The sequence below is a fragment of the Hippocampus zosterae genome, chromosome 12, assembly GCF_025434085.1.
Source record: "Hippocampus zosterae strain Florida chromosome 12, ASM2543408v3, whole genome shotgun sequence".
NCBI classification, from domain to species: Eukaryota; Metazoa; Chordata; class Actinopteri; order Syngnathiformes; family Syngnathidae; genus Hippocampus; species Hippocampus zosterae.
In genome coordinates, this window is record NC_067462.1 from 6,114,336 (window position 1) to 6,138,115 (window position 23,780).

General features: G+C 43.6%; 1 protein-coding gene across 3 annotated transcripts in view; it reads left to right on the top strand.

Annotated features, from left to right (window-relative positions):
• The first annotated feature begins 3,559 nt into the window (after window positions 1-3,559).
• Window positions 3,560-23,780, top strand: part of LOC127611244 (E3 ubiquitin-protein ligase SH3RF3-like) — a 64,498-nt gene continuing 44,277 nt past the window's right edge. For 2 of the 3 annotated variants that reach the window (XM_052081655.1, XM_052081653.1), the window contains exon 1: window positions 3,560-4,337. In XM_052081655.1, the coding sequence (XP_051937615.1) occupies window positions 3,942-4,337 (396 nt within the window). In that variant the 5' untranslated portion in view covers window positions 3,560-3,941. The remainder of the gene's footprint in view (window positions 4,338-23,780) is intronic. The other variant, XM_052081652.1, reaches the window with a different exon arrangement.

Genomic DNA, 23,780 nt, shown 5'->3' on the forward strand with positions numbered 1-23,780 from the left:
GTGTCGTTTCTCCGCCCTGAGACAGAGAAGAGCAGGTAAACTCCTGGCATGGAATATGCGTGGCTACAGGTCCTGACTCGACTGTGCCCTCTAGTGGCCGTAAATAGGTAGCAGGGCTAACGACGACCAATTTGGAAATCTTTGAAGCATGTTTTCAATGTCGTTGAATTCCATCTTAAGGTCAATATACTTACTATGCTCTTTGTCCTAACATAATCAATCCCATGAGTAGAAAAACGATTTTCCACTGTCGAACGAAAGTCAAGTAATGTTCCACTTTTAATGCCACTTTTGGCCTACTAGTCGACAAAAACGTTATTCGTAAATGATTTTGTTAAACTTGGTACCACTATTAGGCGCAACCATTAGCCTCCTTCACCCTACTGGTACCACGAAAATGCCCCGAATAGTTTCTTTGCCTCACATACCAGGACATGGATAGTAAAACTGACCAAATGGCTTTCCGTAGACCCGGACTTTGTTCTGACTACAGATGCTAATTCGATATCACATCAGTGGAAATTGTCTGTCACATACCAAATAAGTCACCGCGGCTGTTTAATACACAGATACATTAAAAAGATACATTAAAAAGATAAATAGAGCATTACTGGCTCTCGCTTGACGTTTTTTTGCCGTGTGAAATAAAGACTAAGTGCAAAGAAACTCAACTATGAATTAGTCTAGCGTGCCTCTGCGGGTGGTGAGCGCGTGTACGTGTGATTCAGTGTGATGTAGACCATTTGTTGCGTTAAAAAAAAGGACCGAACCTTGGTCTTGATCTCCCCTCCTTCCTCCCCGCCGTTTCTCTGCCGCAGGAAGAAAGATATAAAAGAGTTGCTTTGAAAACTAAAGGGAGACCTGTAATTATTTGACGCCCCCCGGTCTCCTTGTGTTTCTCTCTCTCTGACCATATTCTTGTCTCCTTGCTTCTCATCTTCACTCGTTGGTGGTCATCCACTTCTTCTTCCTCCACCTGCTCTATTCCTCTTTCAGTCGACATCGAGGTCCGACTAAATCTGCAAAACATGTCATTATTGTTGAGGGAGGGGGGGGGGTGAGATAAAATGAGATGAGAGGTTAAATACAGGATGAGGAAATCATCAACTTGAAGTGTAATGCGATAAAACGAAAACATCAAATGTACACCCCCACACAAATCTGTATTCCGTATGATGGATGGTGTCAGAGATAAATAAGCCACAGCGCCGCATAAAACGATTAAATGTGACGAGATAAGCAATGTTTATTGGGCATTTTGACATGCAGTCAGACGGAATAAACAACGATGAAGCCATAGATTGATGAAAATGCCGCATATCAATAAATGAAGGGTGGAAGGTTTGACTAAAATTCCTCAATCGACCATTTGGAAAACGAGAAATAAATAAGATGAATAACTAATGGGATAAAGGAAGCGTGCCAAATGTTCTGAACTCCCGTTTCCATGCCGGTGTTGTATTGAGCGGAATAAAGCTGCCTTGAGGAATTGTCACAGTGGAGCTCATGTTGAATTTTTTTAATCAGCTTAGCAAACTTGGAAGCCAATGTGGTGAGGTCATCAAAATAAGGAACCCAAGGCAGAACGTGTTACCCATCCTTCCCTCCATTTATCCATCCTGCTCGTATCCACGGTCAAACATTCTCATCTTTCAATCAGAATTAAAAATAAATAAAGACATCCATCCATAAAACTTATCGAGCCTCTCTTTGGCATTTTAGCACCTCCCTCGTTCTCGCACGTTCACAAAGTGCTCCGTAAACAAGGAAGAAAGACACGGTTTCCATGGTGACGGCCGCGTCAGCTAACCTACTTTTTTGCATGAGCCGACCGAGTCCGTTGGTTGATGAGGGGGGTGTTGATGCCACGCGCATGTGACTGGCTTTCCGCGTAAATCATATTTGACGTAGAAGCACAGTCGATTGTTTTCGTGATGCTTATTGGGAGTATGACAAAAGAAGAGATTGCAAATAATGATCTCAGTTAGGTGAGGGTTGCATTTGCGTCACTTCCGTAAGTGATGCAGCGCAAGAAATAGTGATCTGGATTTTTCATGGCGCTTGTTTATTGGAACGGTGGAACAAAGTGGGGAAAAAAAAAAGTTGAACAACTTTATCTCAGCTGGTTATTTCTACTTCACCAGATAAAAATATATATTTCTTTCAATTGAGTTGTATGGGTCAAAGGTCAACTTAACACAGATCTAATTGGCTGGTTCAGTTATTTGCCGTGTTGTGAACACTCTGCGATGGGTTGTTATGTCATCATTTTCGGATCGATCCGCGATGTCATTGATCGGATCTGCAAACAAATCCCAAGGACATTCTTTGCTGCCTCTTCCAATATAATTTTTTCCCTCTCTCGGCAATTCCACACATTTTCCTAAACATTTTAACAAGTGTGTTTCGGCAGCCATTCGTAGTTTGCTTTCGTGAAGGCGCGGTGCTTTTGTGTCATATAATTTCACCTTGACATCTTCTACCTGCACACATATTCACCCGTCAGCTCTCTACCGCTGATCTTTTCACCGTGGGAGGCAATTAGCCCCGTTGACCTTCACCGTGCAAAAAGTCGCAAACTGACACACAAGGACGAGCGCATGCACTGCTGATCCCTCTGGCGCTGGAAGATTGCAAATGTGGAGCAGGCCTGGACTGGTGGAAAGGCAACGTAGGCACACGTTAACAGCTGATAACTACATGTGGCTGCCAATATTGTGTTAACAGAGGTCAGGATTTTTAATAACACACACACACAAAAGAATGGATTACAATGTAGGTAATATCAAGGCGTGCCAGGGAATTGGGAGCCCATAACATATTACTTAAAAAATAAAATAATAATGATTTATTACCCCCCCCCCCCCCTGATGAGACTTCAGAACTGTCACTGATTTTATCCCCTTTTGTGGCACTTCTGTCAATATCTGTTCAGGTTCTTTAATTAATAGAAATCGTTCTTGAACGTTCCAATATTCCACGATGATACTTGTTTATCACTCGCTGCAGTCATCAGACCTTTTGGAATAAACAAAACAAATTTGACACTTCACCGCTAGGGGGCAATAAAAGCCAATTTATTGTTGTTTTTTTTCATGAGAAAACAAGTTAGGGAGTTGCTCCTCTGTGCAGGTAGATAAGATGCGGACATTTGAAGGAACGCACTTAAGTGTGGTCAACTCTTACAGGCCAAAACGTGATACTTGATGCGAATAAAATCCAACGAAGGATATGTATCAAAGGCAGGGAAAAAGCTAAAAACATTGCGCAGATTTACAGAACCGTGAAGTCAATCCACGATGAGAAACGCACGAAACAAAATATGTTTTTGTACAGGCTACCGTTCGATTAGAATGTAATCTAATGTTGTCATGACGCCCTTTTGTAATACAGACACGGACTACCTTTAGGGTTGTTAAATCGTTATTACCCATTTTGTCCATATTGAAAAGGGTGAGCTACTTTTTTTTTTTAGCCCTCGCACACCCATGTGATGCCTTATTTGTTGCGATGACTTCACTCGTCCCGCGTTTTAGTCCTCAAGCTCGCGTCGATTGACAACTTGTCTCGTCTCGACGTTCTTCATCAATTCGGCTGTGCGCACGCGCCGCGATCGCGATAAGTGAAGATGATGATGACGAGGGTGAGGATGGCGATGAGAGCGTGACCTCAGCGCCTCCAGCGCAGCCGTGGGAGACGCGATCGGGGTAGGGGGGCGGTGGAGGGGACTGACACACGGCGAGGGGAGGCACACAGACACACTGGAGACGACCCGGGGGAGGAAAGTGCACGACGACGCGCGCGGGGCGTCCCTCGACCGCTTCCCGTCTGCTCGCCTCCCAGAATGTTCCGTGCTCGCGGTCCGTTCCTCCGCCACGAGAACCAGCAGCAGCAGCCGCAGCCGCCGCCGACGCCGCGTCTCCACGGAGCCTGAAGCCCAAATGATCACCCTCTCCGCCGACATGGACGAGTCTTCGTCGTTGCTGGATCTCTTGGAGTGCTCGGTGTGCCTGGAGCGCCTGGACACCACGGCCAAGGTGCTGCCGTGTCAGCACACCTTCTGCCGCCGCTGCCTGGAGAACATCGTCAGCTCCCGGAACGAACTGCGTTGCCCGGAGTGTCGCATCCTGGTGGACTGCGGAGTGGACGACCTCCCGGCGAACATCCTGCTCGTTCGCCTCCTGGACGGCATTAAACAGCGGCCTCAGCGAGGCGGCGCGGGCAGGCAGCCCGCGGCCGGGGGCTCGCTGCAGGGCTGTGCAGCCGGGATATCGGCGTCTCCCGCGGGCAGCGCCGCCAGAGACCTGCCCGTCGCTACCCGGAGCTCTCCTGTTAAGGTTAGCTTCTCTCCTCACTTTTTTTTCCCCTTTGCACTTTTCCAATTCATCGCATGTCACACTTCCTTGGTACTTGTTTGCATTCTCATATGACAAGAACGATGTCACTGTCGCTGCCGCTGCAGTGCATCACTGGCAAACGTCAGACGCAGCGTGCAAATCTTCTTTCAAGATGTCCCGATTACCTCTGATAGTTTGTCGCTATAAACCGAGGATGAGTTGATTGCTGTGTGCTTTTTTTTTGCTTTTTTGAAAGAAGTGTGCGTGCTCACATCTTGCATCACAGATTGAGTGATGATAGTGATGCGTCGCAAACTTACCTGGCAACACGACTCTCTGTTACATACAAGCAGGAGATGGAAGTGTGATGCGCTCAAGTGAACAGTACAATCGCACTGCAGATGACTGGTCGACTGAATAACGTGTGTTGTCCATCAACTGTTTTGTTGTCACGCTGTATCTTTGATCTCACTTTGACATAGATGGACTTTGGAGTGTCAATCTGTGCTTTACGCTCCTTTTAAAATTCACTTTCATGACCGCAGTGGGTGACTAAATCCAGTGGGATGTCTGCAATGTATCCAGGGCGTTGTTTTGCAACATAACGCAGAGCAGTTATCGTTAAATCACGTGTTTCTGAGAAAGTGCGAGGTGTTCGGTATTCCATATACAGTCGAACCTTTTTTTTAAACGTACCTCGTCTACGTTTTCACCGCTATAGCGTTCACATATCAAAGTACAGTAAATATTCTCATCCGCGGAATTCTATGAAAAGGAATATCCTTCACCCGTAATAAAAACTTATGCATTAACATTTTGACTACGATATTATATGTTACCGGAACTTACGTAAGCGAAAAATCCGCTCACCGTAACCCGGATGGCAGTGTAATGCCGCGGGAGCTTAAATGATATTTCCCAAATGAGGAATTTCTGTTATCAGGACAGATAGAGAATATTTACTGTAATTCATTTTCCATTTGCCAATTTTTAATTGCAACAAACACCTTTAGAATGTAAACTTTATAATCACGACCGGATTTAAAATTGGGACAAGGACGTCATTATAAGGAACAGCGGGAAGCTAACTGCCACCGAGACCTGTCTTATGAACAAAATGTACAGCCGGGATTCCCCTCCGTTGCTTCGATACTGATCGACTCGTACTTTGTTGTACTTCCGGAGGCACGGCGCCGTCCTCATGTGTGGTCAACGGAAGCAAAATCCGTTGTCTGCCAATGCTGAAATCGTTTCTCACTTTCGAAAGGGAGTCCTACCCAGACGAAGCTCGGGTCAGACTACGAATTGGCAAAGTCAACCATTTCGACCATCATCCATTATGGAAACAAAATCATGCCAGATGTCGAGGCCAACCGATTAAAAAATGATCGTAAACGGATTCGGGGTAAAATCCGTCTTTCTTCAAATACACATTTCTGTAATTGACATGTATATACTGTCTCACACGTTCGTGTTTTTAACACCTATAAATGTTCAGACTGTGTTATACATCGTAGTTGGCGGCCATTTTATTGAAAACGGTTACAACAAACTACCAACATAACGTACAGATTCCTCATGTCTATCAAGGGTAGCACCAAAACAATTGTTTGTGTTTTAGACCAGACTCGGAAGTGAACTCAGGAGAGCAGAAAATCACTGTCTTGTTTTGAGCTACGTACGCCAAGGCGGAGTCTCAGGATGGCCATTTAATGGTCCCTGCAGATGAAGCTGTCAGAGTTTAATTTCGAGCATGTGCTTATGAATGCATTTTTTTTTTCCAAACTCCAGTTCATAAACGCTACTCCGACCGGTTGGCTTCTAATAAACTCAGGAAATATTTGTTGCCCCTGGTCAGTTTTAGTGTCACGTTTTTCATCTACCTCAACTCGACTAAACCTCTAACATTATGCAAATAATTTTTCCCGTCCTACAAATTTTAAACGTCGTATGACACACTCGAACATAATAAAAGACTCTTTTTTTCCCTTTTTTTTTCAAGGATTGCTTTGTGCCCGTTCTCTAAGGCAAAGCGTGCTCTCAACAAACCGTTTGGTCACTTCCAGTTGAAGTTTACTGTAAAACGGACACAGAAACCAACAGAGAATCAAACTTAGTGGAATTAAAAACAAAGATATTTCATGATATATCATTAAATATCATTGGTCTTATCATTGGTCTCACGAAAATATCCGAAGATATGATGTGAAATGTCATAAACGGGCTAACGGAAAGTAGGATAAATGTTATGCTAATAGTAAAAGTTTATGCTAATAGTAAACTTTCAAACAACTATATATAGATAGATAGATAGATAGATAGATAGATAGATAGATAGATAGATAGATAGATAGATAGATAGATAGATAGATAGATAGATAGATAGATAGATAGATAGATAGATAGATAGATAGATAGATAGATAGATAGATAGACAGATAGATAAGTGTTTAAAAATTCAGGCACTAAAACAGTTATTTAAGTTTGAAGGTTAAAATCTAAATGAATGACATTTATGGCAACAAAATGAATTAGCACAACAAAGTTAGAAACGTGTTTGTTCCAAAGCAAATTGCCGACTTGCTTTTATTTCCATCCTTAAACTGACTGGACCAAGGGGACAATTCCGGGGGGGGGTTGCTGTGAAAAGCAGGAAAGCCCATTTTTACGACAGCAAAACCTGAAATCGTTTCTTCATTTGCCCAACTTAAGATGTTATCAGTTTGTTGCCTTGAAATTTTGAGTTCACCAAACATTCTTTTTTTTTTTTTCCCAGTGTACTTGAACAATCAAGGAGCAGCGACAAATAGAAACAGAGTACGCAAGAGCACTCACACGCTCTCTTTCCAATCAGACTTATCTTGCAAGCTGGCCATTGATTGAAGCGGCGCAGTGATTCAGAGCGACGGAGTGAGCAGTCAGTGGTCATTGGGCGATGAAATGCAATTCAAACCTTTGGTGACATTTCCGTTCGCACTTAACACCCCCATTTCCATTCACTCAATAATCCGAACCTTCGGGACAGCAGCTGCGTGTCACTGGAAGTAAAGATATTTGCTGACTTAATGGTGTGAGACGCGACTCCTGGGGCCACGGTGCACAAAGTAGATTTTAATTTGCGGGGGGGGGGGGGGGGGGAAATCACAAAATTTAACGATTGGCCGAGCGAATCGAAAAAAATCAATCGGTTCCCCGCCACTAAGGCGCACGCGGTAACGGACACGCATTGCACGGAGTTGTGAGCAGCCTGAGTTTGCTCAAGGCCTGCGCGGGACCCACAGGCAGACACAATGAACGTAACGACTGGCAGGTGTGTCGGTGAGACAGGTGCAATGATTGGGGACACGCCCAGCCCAGATTGAATTAAAGGGACGGTAACCAAAAACAACAGAGGGAGGGGCCACACAGCGGAACACTGAGGGCAGACAATGCGGTGGAACAGCACTGAGACCACACGCACACGCACACACACACACACACACACACACACACACACACACACACACACACACACACACACACACACACACACACACACACACACACACACACACACACACACACACACACGCACACGCACACACACACATGAGCCAATACTATCCATAATGCCCCTGTAGCCACTTTACCCAGGTATCCTCTAGGTTCCCCAAATACCCCCCCCCCCCCCCCCCCCCCGGAGATAATAGTGCGAATGAATCTCCTCCGCAGAGTACAGAGGCCGATGTGCGCCCCTCCCCCTTCTCAACCCCGCCTGCTCATAAAGAACACGGGGCCTCGCAAAGAGACTAAAATCCGACACGACACTCATACGCGCTATTATCGAGGGTGTCAAATGGGTCAAACAGGAACGCTACTTTGAGTGGCAGGGAGTGTAAATAAGGTGTTGCTATGGAACGCTGAAAAAGAAGGCACAAGTGCTGAGTGTGCAGCAAGACCAGCGTTTTGAATGCTGTTTGGGGCTTTGTCCAATCGGACTTTGTCAAGATTGATGAATTCCTCGCTCGCTTGAAAACATGGGCGAGGGCGCCGCTGAAAGAAAAGGCCTTTTGCTGTGTCTGCTACATTTTAAAATAAGAAATAAAGCGGCTTTTGACTGAACATCAACCCATATAACTTACGGTCTTGACTAAAATGCATGTGAGAGGTCACTTTCTTCTTTTTTTAGCAGAGCTCTGAGGCTTCGCCGCACCGCTGTGTGTATGTACGTGTGTGTGTAGCTACTTGTGTTGGATTTTTAGCGTGAATATTTTTCTTTCTCTGCTCTCCAAACTAGTAAATTAATATCCTAACTCATTATTATGTTGATTGTACGTTAAATGTGTCTCAGTAGGCCAGGTGGTCCAGTGCAGAGGTACTCCCACATTCCAAAAAACATGCCTTACAGGCTGATTGAACACTCCAAATTGTCCCTTGGTGTGAGTGTGAGCGCTGATGGTTGTCTCTGTGTGCCCTGCGTTTGGCTGGCAACCGGTTCAGGGTGTCCCCGGCCTACCGCACAAAGACAGCCGGGATAGCCTCCAGCACCCCCCACGACCCTTGTGAGGATAAGTCGGATCAGAAAACGGGTGGATGATTCTCCCTTTGTGACAAATTGAATCAACGCCACCCATCCCATGTCAAAAGGCCAACATCCACATCACTGGCGAATACCTTCCCCCATGTGAACTTTCTCTCTGTAATGCATTTTTATTTTTACCTGGGGACATTTCGACCTAATTCAAGTTAGTGTCACCCCCATCATTGCCACTTTCCTCTATCCCGCCCAGCGCTGTCCTGTCCATGCGGATCTCTAAGCTGGACAGGTAATGGATTGATGGATGTCGGCAAGGTGGTAGCCAAGGGCAGTTGAGAGCTTGATATATACAATGAATGCGCCTTGCTTTGTTTGTTTGTGTGTGAGTGCGCAAACCGTGCATGCGTGTGCACGTCATGGGCGAGGAAGCCTAAACAAGCTTTGGAGCTTGACTGGGATTCCCACGGGGTATAGGAATGGAATCTCATCAATTCCAACCCCCAGTCAAACAAGTTCGCACGTACACACGTAGACAATAGGTTAAAGGTCAACCCCCTCACTTGGGGACCAATTGTTGTCATGAAAATGAGGGTGAGATGTCAGTGGTCACCCCCGCATTTCTCCCGGTGGCATTTAAAATGCCGTCAATGAGTGTACAGTAAACGAGTCGATGTGTCAGATGTGTTGCGTTTAAATACGATCATTTCAATTTTTCAACGTAGTAGGCACTCTTTAGACAGCCGTCGTCAGATTCTTGAATAAGCTGGAATGATCAAGAGTAAACACCTTCTGCTACATTTCCTTCGGTTGTTTTAAAGTCAGGCAACACGCTTTGGGTGAATTGACACGCCATGCTCGTTAAAACGTCTTCTGTGACGTACAATGGACAATTGTTTGCAGCTCAACAGTGTGATTTGAATGGCGATTATAATACAGGAAAGACGTCGTAACTTCACTTGACAGTTTTTGACAGTGTATAATTTTCTCCACGTCATGTGGAAGTTGCAAAGGGTGCCAAGTTGGTCCGAAAATGATTTTGTCATTTGCCTCATCAGTATAAAATCATGTTTCTTAATTCCTGAAATAGCGCAACGAGGGTATTTATTACTCAACTGCAGAGAGTAGCAGATGTACACAATACACAGTGACCAACAACCCTCTGCGCTCACACTCACACCTAGGGACAATTTGGAGTGTTCAATCAGCCTGCCATTCGTGTTTTTGGAATGTGGGAGGAAACCTGAATACCCGGAAAAAAGCCACGCAGGCCCGGGGAGAACTCAAGAAGCCACTGGTGTCTTCCAGTCATGCCGGGCTGCACAAAGTTGAGCTGTTCTCATGAGGGGAAGAAGCCTTTTTTTTGTGGCAGGACTGGAGTCTCCCGAAGTCAGCGCAGGTGTGTGTTTGCTGTGCTTTCCACGTCGATGCGTTTTCAGCTCATTCCCGTCGTGTTGCCAAAAAGGCCGCTCCCATGTTCTCCTCGCCCTCCTCAACTTTCTCTCTTAATGGGGAGATGTTGAAATGCGCCTCGCCAACCACTTTAAAACCGGGCAGGAACCAGAAACTTGGCGTGAGTCGTGACGAATGAAATGACTGCACACACACACACACACACACACACACACACACACACACACACACACACACACATACACACACACGCACACTCACGCACCATCATTTGAAGAGCAGTGGGATACATGGCAAAGAATACAGGTCTCTCTTTTCGTCGACCCGCTCTTCACTCCCACGGCTCTCCAATTCAATCCGTCACCACCAGTGTGCTTTTGCTCTTTGTGAAATCCGTCGTCTCCGTATACCCCCCCGCCCCGCCTCCCGCACCCCCCATTTCGCCCGTGGGACCGATTGAACTTTCCATGGATGTTCATTTTGGTTTCACAAAAACCTTTTTTTATTTTTTATTTTCCCCTCTTCGCGATTCGCGACAAATTCCTCGCCAAAGTGAAGTCAATTGAGGCTCCTTCTGAATGTAACCGTCGCGACGTGAATTTGTATGGATATAAAAGATGGAATACAAACAATGTATCAAATCGTTCATATTTATGCTGCAAGCTGTCCTTTGAACACTGTTTAATATATTTTTTTTAGGAGTGGGTTGTGGAGGGGGGTCAACTTAAGAACAACCCAGGTTATTTTGGGACGCTGTGATCCACAGCATTCATGGCTGTAGTGCAGCTGCGATCGTCTTTCCGCCAAATTCCACTGCTGGATCGGTATGAGTCACAGGTACAGTGTATGTGTTAGTGCTCCCGTGAAATGTACCCGTTAAAGTATGTTAGTGGCATGCGCGTGTGTTTTGTGGGTGCGCAAAACATACTCGCCGTGGTTATGTTTATTTATGTTACGTGAATCAATCAATGGGCGCGGTATTCAGCGACTCCTGATCGTATGGCGGAGGAAAAGTGAACATGGCGTAAAGCCTCAACAAAGTCTATCGCTGGAGTTTATGCGTGTGCAGGTTTGGTGGCAAATATGTATGTGTTTATCCATGCGATTAAATAGTTCTTTTACAGCCAGACACAGGAGACGCATTACCAAAGACCTGTTGCCATGGCAACATAGACAGATCAGTTGTGTGAATCTCTTGGAAGTGAAGTAGACGGAGTCCTCTTTAAAATTTTTTTTTTTGGCATTGTAGTCTTGTGCCAAAAGTTTGTTGGATATTACAAGTGGGGTTTGAATAATGTGAAATATTTTGATATATCCCACCCCCCGCCAAAAAAATATATACATATATATATATATGTACAGTATATATATATACAATACAATACAATACATGCTGATTTATATAGCGCTTTCACAACAGCGGCAGCTGTAACAAAGCGCTTAACAAAACAGTTCACATAAAGTAAAATAAATAAACACAACACATAACATAAAACACGGACAGCCGTGCAGTCCTAACCACTTTTCCGTCACGCATTGTTGTTTGAAGCAGTTTGAGATGAAAGAGGAGTGTCCTTTAACCAGTGGATCAGAGACGTCATGCTCAAAATGTGCACACGTCGGCTACAGGCTAAGTTTCAAAGTCAACAGGAAGCTGTAGCATCCATTGACGAAAAAAGAGATTGGTTCACTTCTCCTGTCCCATGGAAATCCATTTCAATTCCAAGCGGCGACTCTCAGTTCCAAATACGCATCGGCGCTCTGCTCCAACGCTCCTCATCCTCAACTTCAGCAGCCACCCATCCAGCCGCACCAACGCCGACTTTCCAACAGCGCCGACATCTCCACTGAACAAAACGGTGTTGTGACAAATGCTGCCCATTACAGGAGCAAAAAACACAAGCGCACCAGGTCTGTCCAGCACCGACAGTCAATGGCGCCGACATCCCTCCCCAATCAAAATCTGTGCTGGTACAGGCGTGCTGCCGAGAAGACGCAACCACCAAGCACAGATACTTCTCCTTTGACGAATGTCGTAGTCAAAAAACGCTGAAAATAGTCCTTTTCAGGTCCACACGATGAAACAAGAAACAACATGTGACAAAACAAAAACAACAAAAAAGAACAAAAAGGCAAGGCTGTAGTTACAGTGCAGAAACGGAACAGTCGCATTGAAGAAGATTTTTTCCATTGGGCCAAACTCACTGCAACAACTTTCGACTTATAATGGATTGTAAAAAAAAAAAAGTGTTTTCTTTTAGTACAGACTACTATGCCAATGCTGTACCTGAATGCAAACATGCCTTCATTCCAAGTCATTGGGGGAAAATTTTGGGGGTCAGAGCCGATGCGACGTTAGAAAAAAAACGCCACCGCGAATTCAACTCGCTGCATGATTTCCCGCAAGAAGTGTCGCGAAAGAAGCTCACAGTCGATCAGTCTGCCTAGTCAGAAAAGTCGTTTGTAGTCAAGCAGCACAGCGGCCCTTCAGGAAATCGCACGTGTCATATTAGTTCAACTGATAGTTGTCTGAAATGTATCAAAGATATACAAGCTCAGGCACACCGCAGATTTGTTCTGGCATGAACGACGTAACCGATTGGTGACTCACATTCTATACACAGAATTGTTACCGCTATTATGTTGGAAATCCCAACGGGAAGCGATCACTGACACTTTTCTTACTGTTCCTGATCGCTTTCGCCTTGATTCTTTTTCTCTTGTTGTTTCCATCAAGTAACAAAGCCGACTGATAGTTCCAGTAAAAAAAAAAAAAAAAAAAATGCTAGACAATTACCATGAATACATAAATACCATACATAAAGGTCGCAGGACCAGGAAAACTATTTGAAAAAAAAGTGACCTATATGCCGAAAAATACGGTAAATCCTTTCATGTGAATGTGTCATGAGTACTGTACAATCCATTTGGTATAAGACTGTTTCAAACTGAAACCTTTATTTTGTTAGAGCTATTTAATTGGGTAAAGGCTGTATGAAGTTATACAAGTTCAATACATCCAAAGAACTCTTCTCAAGACTTACCTATGGTCTAGACCAGGGGTGTCCAAAGTCGGTCCTCAAGGGCCGCTGTCCTGCCTGTTTTCCAGCTCTCCCAGGATTTTTCAAGATTGTTCTGATGCTGCTTCAGAGCTGGCTGATGAGCTGATCATCTGAATCAGGTCTGTTGCAGCCCGGCGAGCTGGAAAACAGGCAGGACAGTGGCCCTCCAGGCCCGGAGCTGGACATGCCTGGTCTAGACCTATAACAACGCACTAATTCATAGTAATATTAGTAAATGGCATTAAATCTCTGGTTGTCCTTTGAGAGAGTAACAAAATTGTTACATTCAACTCCTCTTTACAGTGAGCCTTGGCTGTGCGTTTGGACTGCTTTGCTGCATCTCACACAGTGTGTCTTGACTCTGTGCAGGGAGCAATAAAAAGCTCTAGACCATAAAGGTGGTCTGTGTGTGCCCCGTGTCACCAAGCTTGATGCAGTCCTGCAACAAAAGACACACCGCTAAAAATACCCAAGAAAGGTTGGGAACAAAGCATGAGATTATTCTGAAGAGGCCTTTATTGCACTTTGATCTAAATCCAATTGAACGTCTGTAATGTCAAAAGGAGCTTTTTGAAGAAGGCATTGGGCCACATTACCAGTCAACAGGTGCACAACTCCTCTTGAGATGTTCAAGAATCATTTGATTGCAACGATTAAGCTAATTCTATTATTGACAGAATTTCCGTATTTTCCGCGTTATAAGGCTCTTCCGTAGTATAAGTCAATGAATGGCCTATTTTAAAACTGTTTTCATATATATGGCGCACTACATTATAAGGCGCATAGATAGAAGCGACAATAGTGGCTTGGTTACGTTATGCATCTACTAGATGAAACTACGCTAAAGGGAAAACAATACAATACAGCTTTATTTATATAGCACTTTCACAACTCGTTGCAGTTGTAACAAAGCGCTTTACAGAACATTTAAAATGCTATGTCCAAAAAATGTGAATATGGGTCCATATATAAGGCGCATCAGATTATAAGGCGCACTGTCGGCTTTTGAGAAAATGAAATGCTTTTCGGTCCAACTTATAGTGCGGAAAATACGGTATCTTGATCTATTATATATATTATAAGGCGCATAGGGTAGGAAGGCACACTGTCGGCTTTTGAGAAAATTTAACGCTTTTAGATGCGCCTTTTAATGAGGAAAATACGGTATCTTGGTTGAGTTTCAAAAATGTTGAATTTCTTCCGTCAGTTTCAAGTTGTTTCAGTGACCAACGATTTGCGTAATCCTGTCATATGTTAACAGTGTCAACGTTCTACATATTCTTCCGACAGATACCACTGTTGACAGTCCTCAAACTCAAAAGGACCGTCGTCTGAATACTAAAAGATCCTTCGCCACCACTGTGCATCACTGTCATGTGTCACTTCTCCTTTCTTTCCCTTCTCCCTCATCCCTCCCATCTTTTTGTCTGAGAGCTGCTCGTGCCTTTCTGAGAGCGACTTCGAGCAAATGGTTGCGGTCGTTTTGCTACTCAACACACTATTCATTCCCTTCACGGGTTCTCAGACAGCTGGCTGAAGTCCCAACACATCTCGGGCTTCCTCTATCGGGGGCCAGCTCGATTAAAACACCACAGGTCATCAAGCCGTTCATTTGGCACAAGTGACGCACTGCATTTGAAAACCTCTTAGTATGCCCAAGCTGTCTTTTATTTAGAAAGTGCAAACAACTTTTAGGTTAATCCTTAGCATTTTGTTCTCTTTAACTTTCAGCACTCTTAACCCGTAGATATACAGTACAACGAACCCTTCTTCATTGCAGAGAGTAATATGTGCCAGACCAACCTGCAAATGGTGAAAATCGCCAACGTAGAGATATACGGACTTTTGTAAACACTTTATACAAAAAATCCAATTCACATTCATATAATATATGGAAAATACTGGGTGCCATATTTTTTTGCTTAATACGCGCCTTGAAGAAGCCTGAGTGGATGTGCTCATTGTATTTCTATTATTCTGTCCGGCCAACATTCAACAGGCAGCTGAAATGTGCATCATCAACCATGGCTGCCCTTTCCCGTACGCACGTATTTTTATTATATTGCCGTGATTTCCAGACAAGTAGATACATTATCCAAACACACACAAGAGCACAATATCAATTTCTTAACGATAACAGACCAAGAAACACAAAGGTGTTTATGTTTTGAGCTGACCTAAATCAGATTGTCGCGAAATGCGTTGCTTTTGAAAATGCTTCGCATTTACAGTCATCACCGCCGTAACCTTTTGTCGGTAATGGAATAACGTCGGCGGCATTTCAGAGAAAAAGTCAAACCTTTGAAACATTCTTCTATCCATTTGTGAAAACGATGTGGTTTTTAACATGCATTTATGCAGCGATGGCTGTTTGAAAGCGCTCTATAAATACTGTTGACTTGAGTTGACTTGACTTAACAGACTCACAACGGGGCTTATTGACAAATTTGAGACGGTGCATTTGTCTTTCCACGACCGTCCTCCAGTGATTTGAACTTGTGACACGTTAATTCACATTAATAAACACCAGTGACGAAGGCTTGCCAAATGTCATCTTATCACACTTCTCTGGAACAGAGAAATCGTTCCCCGCTTATCCATTGCACTGTTTTCATTTTTGGGTTGAGGAAGAGACATCAACTTCGAGATTTGATTCGACACCTCCCTAATAAGCGATCGTACATCCATTGTGTCCCAGTTCCAACCCTCACGCAAATCCCGGAACAGTTTGTTTCATGTAATCAAGCCTAAAATATGACTGCGGGCTTCAAGTACGTGCTGTATATGTGGCTCGGCGTAGTTTTTATTCCAGTCTTCAAAGACCCTGGCGATAGTTGTGATGGCAGCATTAATCAAGTGGGTGGAAGTGTTCAGGAGAGCCACGGGAGATACAGACGCTGTCGTAAAACTGGGACAGTGTCAGACCCCGCGGCCGTGGCTTTTTTTCCTTTTTCCTCTCCGAAAATACTTTTTTTTTTCATACATTAACCCCATTTCGGCTCCTTATCAACTCTGCTTTTCTACCGCAGCCTCCACGGTTTCCCCCCGCTTCAAACCGCTGCGCCGCTCGTTATCTTCGCTCCGTTCGAATCCATTGTGTGTGTGGATTTTTGTGAGAGACTAGAAAGGAACCTGTCCTATCAAAGTGATTTACAAATTACTGCCATCGGAAAGCATGTCGGGGGTATAGAGGAAACACACAATGGCGCAAGCTGCTGCGAAATCACGCTTGGAAAAGCATCCGTGCTCACACTTGAGACTGCGGAAGAGGCCGAAATGCAAGTCGGCAGCTCGAATGTTGAAACGCAAAAGAATGTATTGTTATTATTTTTCAAAATTACCTTTATCAATATTTTGGAAGGTGTATGACTGTTGGAAGAATTGTTAACGTGCAGGAAAATACGGTTAAGTATAACTTTTTATTTCCCAATAAGAATCCGAAGCAACACAAAATATGTTAATCATTTTCTTCCCTCTGCTACAACATGGCACAAGGCAACTTTTTTTTTTTTTTTTTTTTGAGGCTGCTGTTTTACAGTTCACCAAGTACAAAAAGTACACAAGATTCCTGATCTGCGTCTTCAAATGCTTTCACTGCATGTTTGTTTGGAAACTGAAATGATAGCCCTGTGAGAGTTTACACGGCAAGGTCATTATCTTAACCTGTTAAATGGGATTTTCCATATTAAATTTAAATGGTTCATTTAAAAAAGAAACTGAATTAAAATGTTTTACAATCACATTTCCTGAATGGCTCCTTCTGTTCTATCGCTGACTTAATTTTCTTTTTTTATCCCTCTTTCTTCTCTTTTCTTTTTCTGGTTCTGAGTGAGCTCTTTTCTATCTGCTGAATTCAGCTGTTGCAGCTCGACACCCACTGTACACTTTCTCACACACTTTGTGTGACACTAAAACAATGTCAGCAGGAAAGATTTTCCCGCCTGGCTGTTTCTTTGACGCATTCTATATGATCGTCGGCTGGATTTTAAGTAAAGTCCACAAGGCGCAGCCGCTCAGTCACGCTGGTTCTCCTCTTCATTTGCCACCAGAAAATTACATTTCCGCCGCTGTTGTTCCCTGTGATGTCCCTGTCCTAGATAAGTCACCTCTGTCCCATGCTGCATGCAGATAAACACACTTGAATGGAGCAGTATAAACAGAGAACTATAGTGCCCGCTGTGTATCATTGTTTTGTTTTTTTGTCACCAACCGGCAGAATCTGATATTTGCACTGATATTTAATCTTACAGGTCGCTCTCCTTCCCAAGAAATATTTCTGGTTCACTGATATTTGTGTTCTTGTCTGTCGGCTCTATAATCCATTTGGGTCTGTAGATTAGAATCAGGAATTGAATCCCAACATAATACTAGAACGACATGGCCTTGTATCCCCGCTAGCACTAATTGAATGCTGTATTTGTGAGTAAACATGACGAGCACCCACGGAACGAATGTTAGGAGCGATGAAAAAAATTACCATGCTCAAAATGTCTCAAGACAGATTTCAATCAGGACGATAACGCTTCGTTTTAGACCGCATCCACAAATACGAAACAAATGGGGAGCTGTTTAAACAATACGGGATGAATGTGGTCGCTCATAGCGGCGGTCTTGATTTGCCAAACCTTTAGCTTGAAATGATTTGCTCTCCAGTCTGTCCATATGTTCCCACTTTCACACCTTTGTTCAGACCCTTACATTACTGGTTCATGCATTTGAAGCTTGACATGTCAAAGATATACCGTATTTTCTGCACTTATAAGGCACCTCGGATTATAAAGTACACCTTCAAAGAATGACCTATTTTAAAACTGTTTTCATATATAGGGCGCGCGGCATTTTAATAGGGCATAGAATAGAAGCTATAATCGTGGCTGCAGTTGCGCTATGCATCCACGAGATGGAGCTATGCTGAAGGGAATACAATACAATACAGCTTTATTTCTATTGAGCCTTCACAACCGCTGCAGCTGTAACCAAGCTATGACAACTGGTCACAAACACTGACATGAAACATGTAAATAATAATGTTATTAAAGAACAATAAATGAAAGACGAATGTTATGAAGACAATCGATTCAACAAAAAGGCACAGAACTTTTTGGGCTCCCCTCCACAAGGGGCTAAATATCTTTAGATGTCTTGCTTGTCTCCTTGCTTCGTTTAGTCAGTTGTCTGTTTGAGTGTGTGTTGGCGAATGCACATGTCAATTAGTGTCGGGCGACACCATATATAAGGTGCATCGGATTATACTGTCAGCTTTTGGGAAAATTGAATGATTTTAGGTGCGTCTTATAGTGCGGAAAATACGGTAAATATATTGAAATACAATCACAGAAGAAATCAATTGACACCTTTCACTCTTGAGCAAGGTACCATTTAGTGTTATTTATTGCACTTTCTATATAAATAAATATCTATGTAATATGTATGTACCTGCAGTTTTTATCGGGCCAAATAGGAATACGTGTGTTCCCGAGATGTTCAAGTCAGTTATCTGGGCTACAAAAGCCCCAATGATACCCATCTCATAAGCACTCTTCCCAGTACTTGCTGCTTTTTTAAACAATGTCTGCTGCTGCTTGTCCAAATCCCTTCATGGTCCTTCCTCAAACTAGAGCAATTCTGCTGACTGACATTCCTTTTCTCAGACAGACTACATTCCTAGCCTCTAGCTGTACATAGTCTCTGAAACCACAGAGATATACATGCGAACAGACAATCGCTTATGTCCAACCGAAAGATATGTGGCGCGCACACACACACACACGCGCACACACACACACACACACACACATAGCTGATTGAGCAGTCTGTAAGAACAGATGGCTCTAACCCTGCAGATGTTTGTGCTGTTGTTGTCAATCGTGAATGAAGATTGCTTGTGTGTCATAATTGAATCTTATGACGGGTGTGTAGTTGGTGAGGCACAACGCCACACACATAAACCGACACGAACGTCATGTGTTTTCATGCTTTGTCCCACACTAACAAAGACCAGTTCATTATCCACTTGTGGTCCATAAATGGACAGCTGGGCTAGACCGGTATCTCATCAGTAGTGTAAATGTGTGCAGGTCTGCGTCAGCGTCTTCTGGCATGCGTGTGTACTTTTTGTGACGAGTGGAGCGCAACTCTTCTGGTGTCCAATGTCTGGCTGGAGGCACGTGCGTGCGCGCATTTGTGTGTGTGTGTGAGGCCTCTGTTTAACCTGTCATCCTCGTGAGATATTTCGCAACAGTGTCTTGATGAAACACAGTCAAAACGAATACGTTTTGAATAATCCTGTCAGGACAGAATCCTTCAGTATATAGTGAAGCATTGACATATAGGTATGTGTTTAATTCATACTTCCTCAATGAAATCCCTTCCGGCTTCCACAAAAAAAAAAAATCATAACTAAATAAATTAATAATTGGATGTTATAATACGGTTATGCAGACACACACACACAAATATAGGCCTTGTTGTCATATTAATCGTCTTTCACAGAAGATAAAGAATATATGCCTCTGAGTATTGTCATGGTATCTCTGTACATGTATTGATGCACCATTGGTATTCAAATATCCGTTGCTGTAACAGTTATAGCACCTCGACCATCGGCGCTATAAGGTGTTTTGCATGGTGTGCTAGCATTAAATTTGTGGATGGCAATGTTTTGTCCTCAGCAAAAACGTTTTGAAGAATAAACCCCTTGGCCTAAGACGCCAGGAGTTTATAGCCTGTCGAAAGATATTTTCTTGTACCGTTGCGTTAAAAAATGACAATCAGTAAATTGAACTTCAATTTCCACCATATTCATCAAGGAAATTTGGTAAAATGCCTGTCCAAAGACGATACTGGGTGAAATTGTGGTTTAGCTGAAGTGCAGACATATGTTCTCATTTATTAAAATGGATTATCCCAGTGCGCTCACTTTAATGTGATCTGATTCCATTATTCCACAGAATTTTCGATTTTAAAACCACATTGTGCTGCCTCGGTCAAGATAATCCAAATTTTAATAATCCAGTTTTCAACTTGCATGATCCATGAGGTCGATTTAGTTCACTATACTTTCATATCAGTGCGGCGTAATCTGGTTTAGACTGGTTTAGTTCCCATCGAGGAGAAGTGAATGTGTCCCAGCAGGACACTGAATGTGTCTCTCGCTGCCCGAATGAGGTTATGATTGACCTGCACTGTGGGCAGATGGAGTGTGTGTGTGTGTGTGTGAGACACACAGTACCAGCTTCCCCAGCTTTATGGCTTTGGCAAGTCAACCCCCCAACCCCCAGCTCCCCCAGCACATATATACTATTGTGGTTACATGTCTGGACACAGTCTGCCTCATATAATTGGTACACGTAAAGAATGGGAATGTAAAGTGTCTTAAATGGTATGTATGTGCGTGAGCGTATCGAAGACAGAAACAGGAAATATGGCCTTGTTGATTGAGTAAACCTCAGACTGACTGATGCAACCTCAATTACGGCTGCGGCCGCCTCCCGGCGCTGTATTTTTGGCAGCATGTGTGTGTTTTTTGTATGCGCAGAAGTTGAAGTTGTCATAGATTGCCTTTCAGTGAGTTTGGTCAGGAAGGTTGTGGTTGTTACGGGAGACAAAAAGAAAGTGTGAGAAAGAAGTTGAGGGTTTTGGGGGTGGGGGGGGGGGGGGGGGGGGGTTCAATCCCAAATTGTTTCGTCCCGTCGAGTCACTGGCTTATTTTAGGGAGTCCATCGATGAGGAAATGCTCCTCGCACTGTGCTTTTCCAGACAAATTGATTAGCAAGAGGTTAATTTGCGGTGGGAAAAGTGAGCCGACCACATGGTCGCCCAGCTACAAGGCATCCTCTGCGTGTACATTTAATGCTTGCTCGGCCCGCTTTGCATGCCGGGGGTAAACACATTGGCTCATTTGCTCGCTGCAAATCCGGCTCATGAATAAAAGAAGGTCTCATGTTGCCTCTGTCTCCTCGCAGATAAAGTTTTATTTACCATCATGCAGAACTAACAACTCACCTGACTGTTACGGCCTGAAATGACTGTGCTTGCTTGAAGTCAGCGGCGACATCAACTACACTGTTATTGGTCATCCAGTGTCTATAAGGTGTGCATGATTGTGTCCAATGGGATTTTGCCATGACCACTCTTTGAACTTCCTGCCTGTCTCTGTGCCAAGCAACAATACAGCGACTTGTATTTTTACGCAGCTCACATAACCTCGAGCTTCTTAATTTCCGTTCCTCACGTTTTTTCAAACGTCTCCACACAGCGACACTTTTAACAGATGGATGTGACATCGACTCCACGGTGGGAGGGGCGTTGTATGTAAATAGAGCTACATTCCACTCTGGGGGCAAGAATGCCGCACCCCAATGTGGTCCTATGGCTGGGTAAAGATTTTTGGCTGGGTAAAGATTTTTGCACCGATTAATTTTCTGATTAATTTTTATACTGCTCATAAAAAATATATACATGCATATATTTTGGAAGACGAAATAAAAAAGCATTTTCTTTTTTCATGTCTTCTCTGTCATTTTTCTTTCCTGAAGAAGGCAGGAGGGATGTGTTACCTCCTGGCAGCCTTATTATGATTGACGCGTGGCTACCACGGTAACCTGGCTGCTTCTCAATCAAAGCTAACCTTTTCTGCCCCCCCAACCTCTCGTTCAAGACTTTTTCTTCCTGCCCTCGACACAAGCCGTTGATGGTATGAAACATGCATTTCGTTTGGCTCGGCCTGTGAAAAAGTGCGCCGACTCCTCCACTCATGCGACCCAGAGCAAAAGTGAGAACCAAAGACCGAAGCAGGCTTCTCTCACCGCGGTTTCACAGCTGCCGTCAGCTGTTCGACAGCGATGATATCAATAAGCAGCTGGGGCCGAGTGATGACATTGATAACCCCCCGACGTCGCACCCCACTCAGCTCAAACACGCGTTCACTGACACCAGGACTTGTTCTGTCACTTTCCATCACTGGAATATTTCTACTGATATTGGAATCGGAAGGATTTCTCTTCATGGCTTAGTACAGGTTTGTTTTGAGTTGTATGGAATTAGGTCATGGTTGCCGGGACATGCACAACGAGCCAAGCATTTATCCAGTGGGACAGATGCTACTTCTACAGTTCTTGCCGCCATTATTTACAATCTTGAAGTTTTTATATTATGCACACAATTCAAATGGGGAGATTTGCATCGTCAGAATATTCGAAATGAGATTATTTATACTGTTATGCCTTGCCATACAAGTCATGGGTTGGAGTTTCTCTTCCTTTGACTTGCTAGCAAAAAGTTGAACTCAACGCACTTCACAATGAGGAGCAATTTGCCTGCCGTTTTGCTTCTATTCTCCGCTTCAACACGGTTCCAGCCAGACTTCGATGACAAGTGTACTCGATCACCCAAACACTTAATTCCACCGTTTCTCAATCAGCTACATGTCAATTGTAGCTTAGCTTAGCATTCAGCATAGCTTCTGCGCCTTTCCTCGTCATCGCGTTTGTGACAACGATATTCGTAAGAAATGAAGCTTATTCACTGCCCTGGAGGCGATGATTAATGATTTAGGAGCATATATATTTGCCGCAGTAGTAGCTAGCTGTAGCTTGTTCGTAGCTAGCTAGTGTGGCATAAGTAGCACCAAGCGTTTACGTATGTGCGTTCAGCCCGGCGAAGCTTTTTGGGACAATCGCTGCGGTTTAACTCTTGGAAAATCTTTAAAATGTGTTCTTCTGAGATTTGCTATTCAATTTGTTTTAATATGATGGAAATGCGAATGCTATTTTTTTCAACTGAGTTTCCACTTAAAACACAAGTGCAGGTCCTGGAGGACTTGCGTTAGACACCCCTGCTATAAACTATTAATATAATTTGGAGGTACTCGCGACTGGAGAAAAAGTAGCGTTGGATTTTTTATGTACACCCCTTTGGGTTAAAACTCCAGAAGAGTAAGTGGCAGTGACATTGCCTTTGTACGAGTAAATGTTCAACGCACCGAACACCTCTATTGAGTCTTTCTCACCAAAAAGTAAATGCTGCTTTAATTTGTCCCCTTAAAATGTAAAGAAGTTAAATTTTAAAAAAAAAAGGCAAACTGACAACAAAATCCAGAGGACCGTTTACACTGTGCCTCCGCATCTAATGAAATGAGACAATCACAATCTCAAAGTAATAGCCTTTTAATTTGGTCTAATCGTTTCAATTGCAAATTAGGAGAGTGCTTTATTTCACTCATCGGGGACAAAAAAAAAATTTCAAGAAAAAAAAAAAAGAGTTGAACAACGAAGTCAAAGCTGTGTTCCGTTTTACACGGCAGCCAAGTTATCGGTTGCATTGATACAAACTAACTGATTTGAAAGGCTGAATGGAGCGCAAAATGTACCATTTGCCTTCGGTTCGAGACCCTAAAAAGTCATTTAAATGTGATAAGAACTATCTTTTTTAATACACACCCCCCCCCCCCCCCCC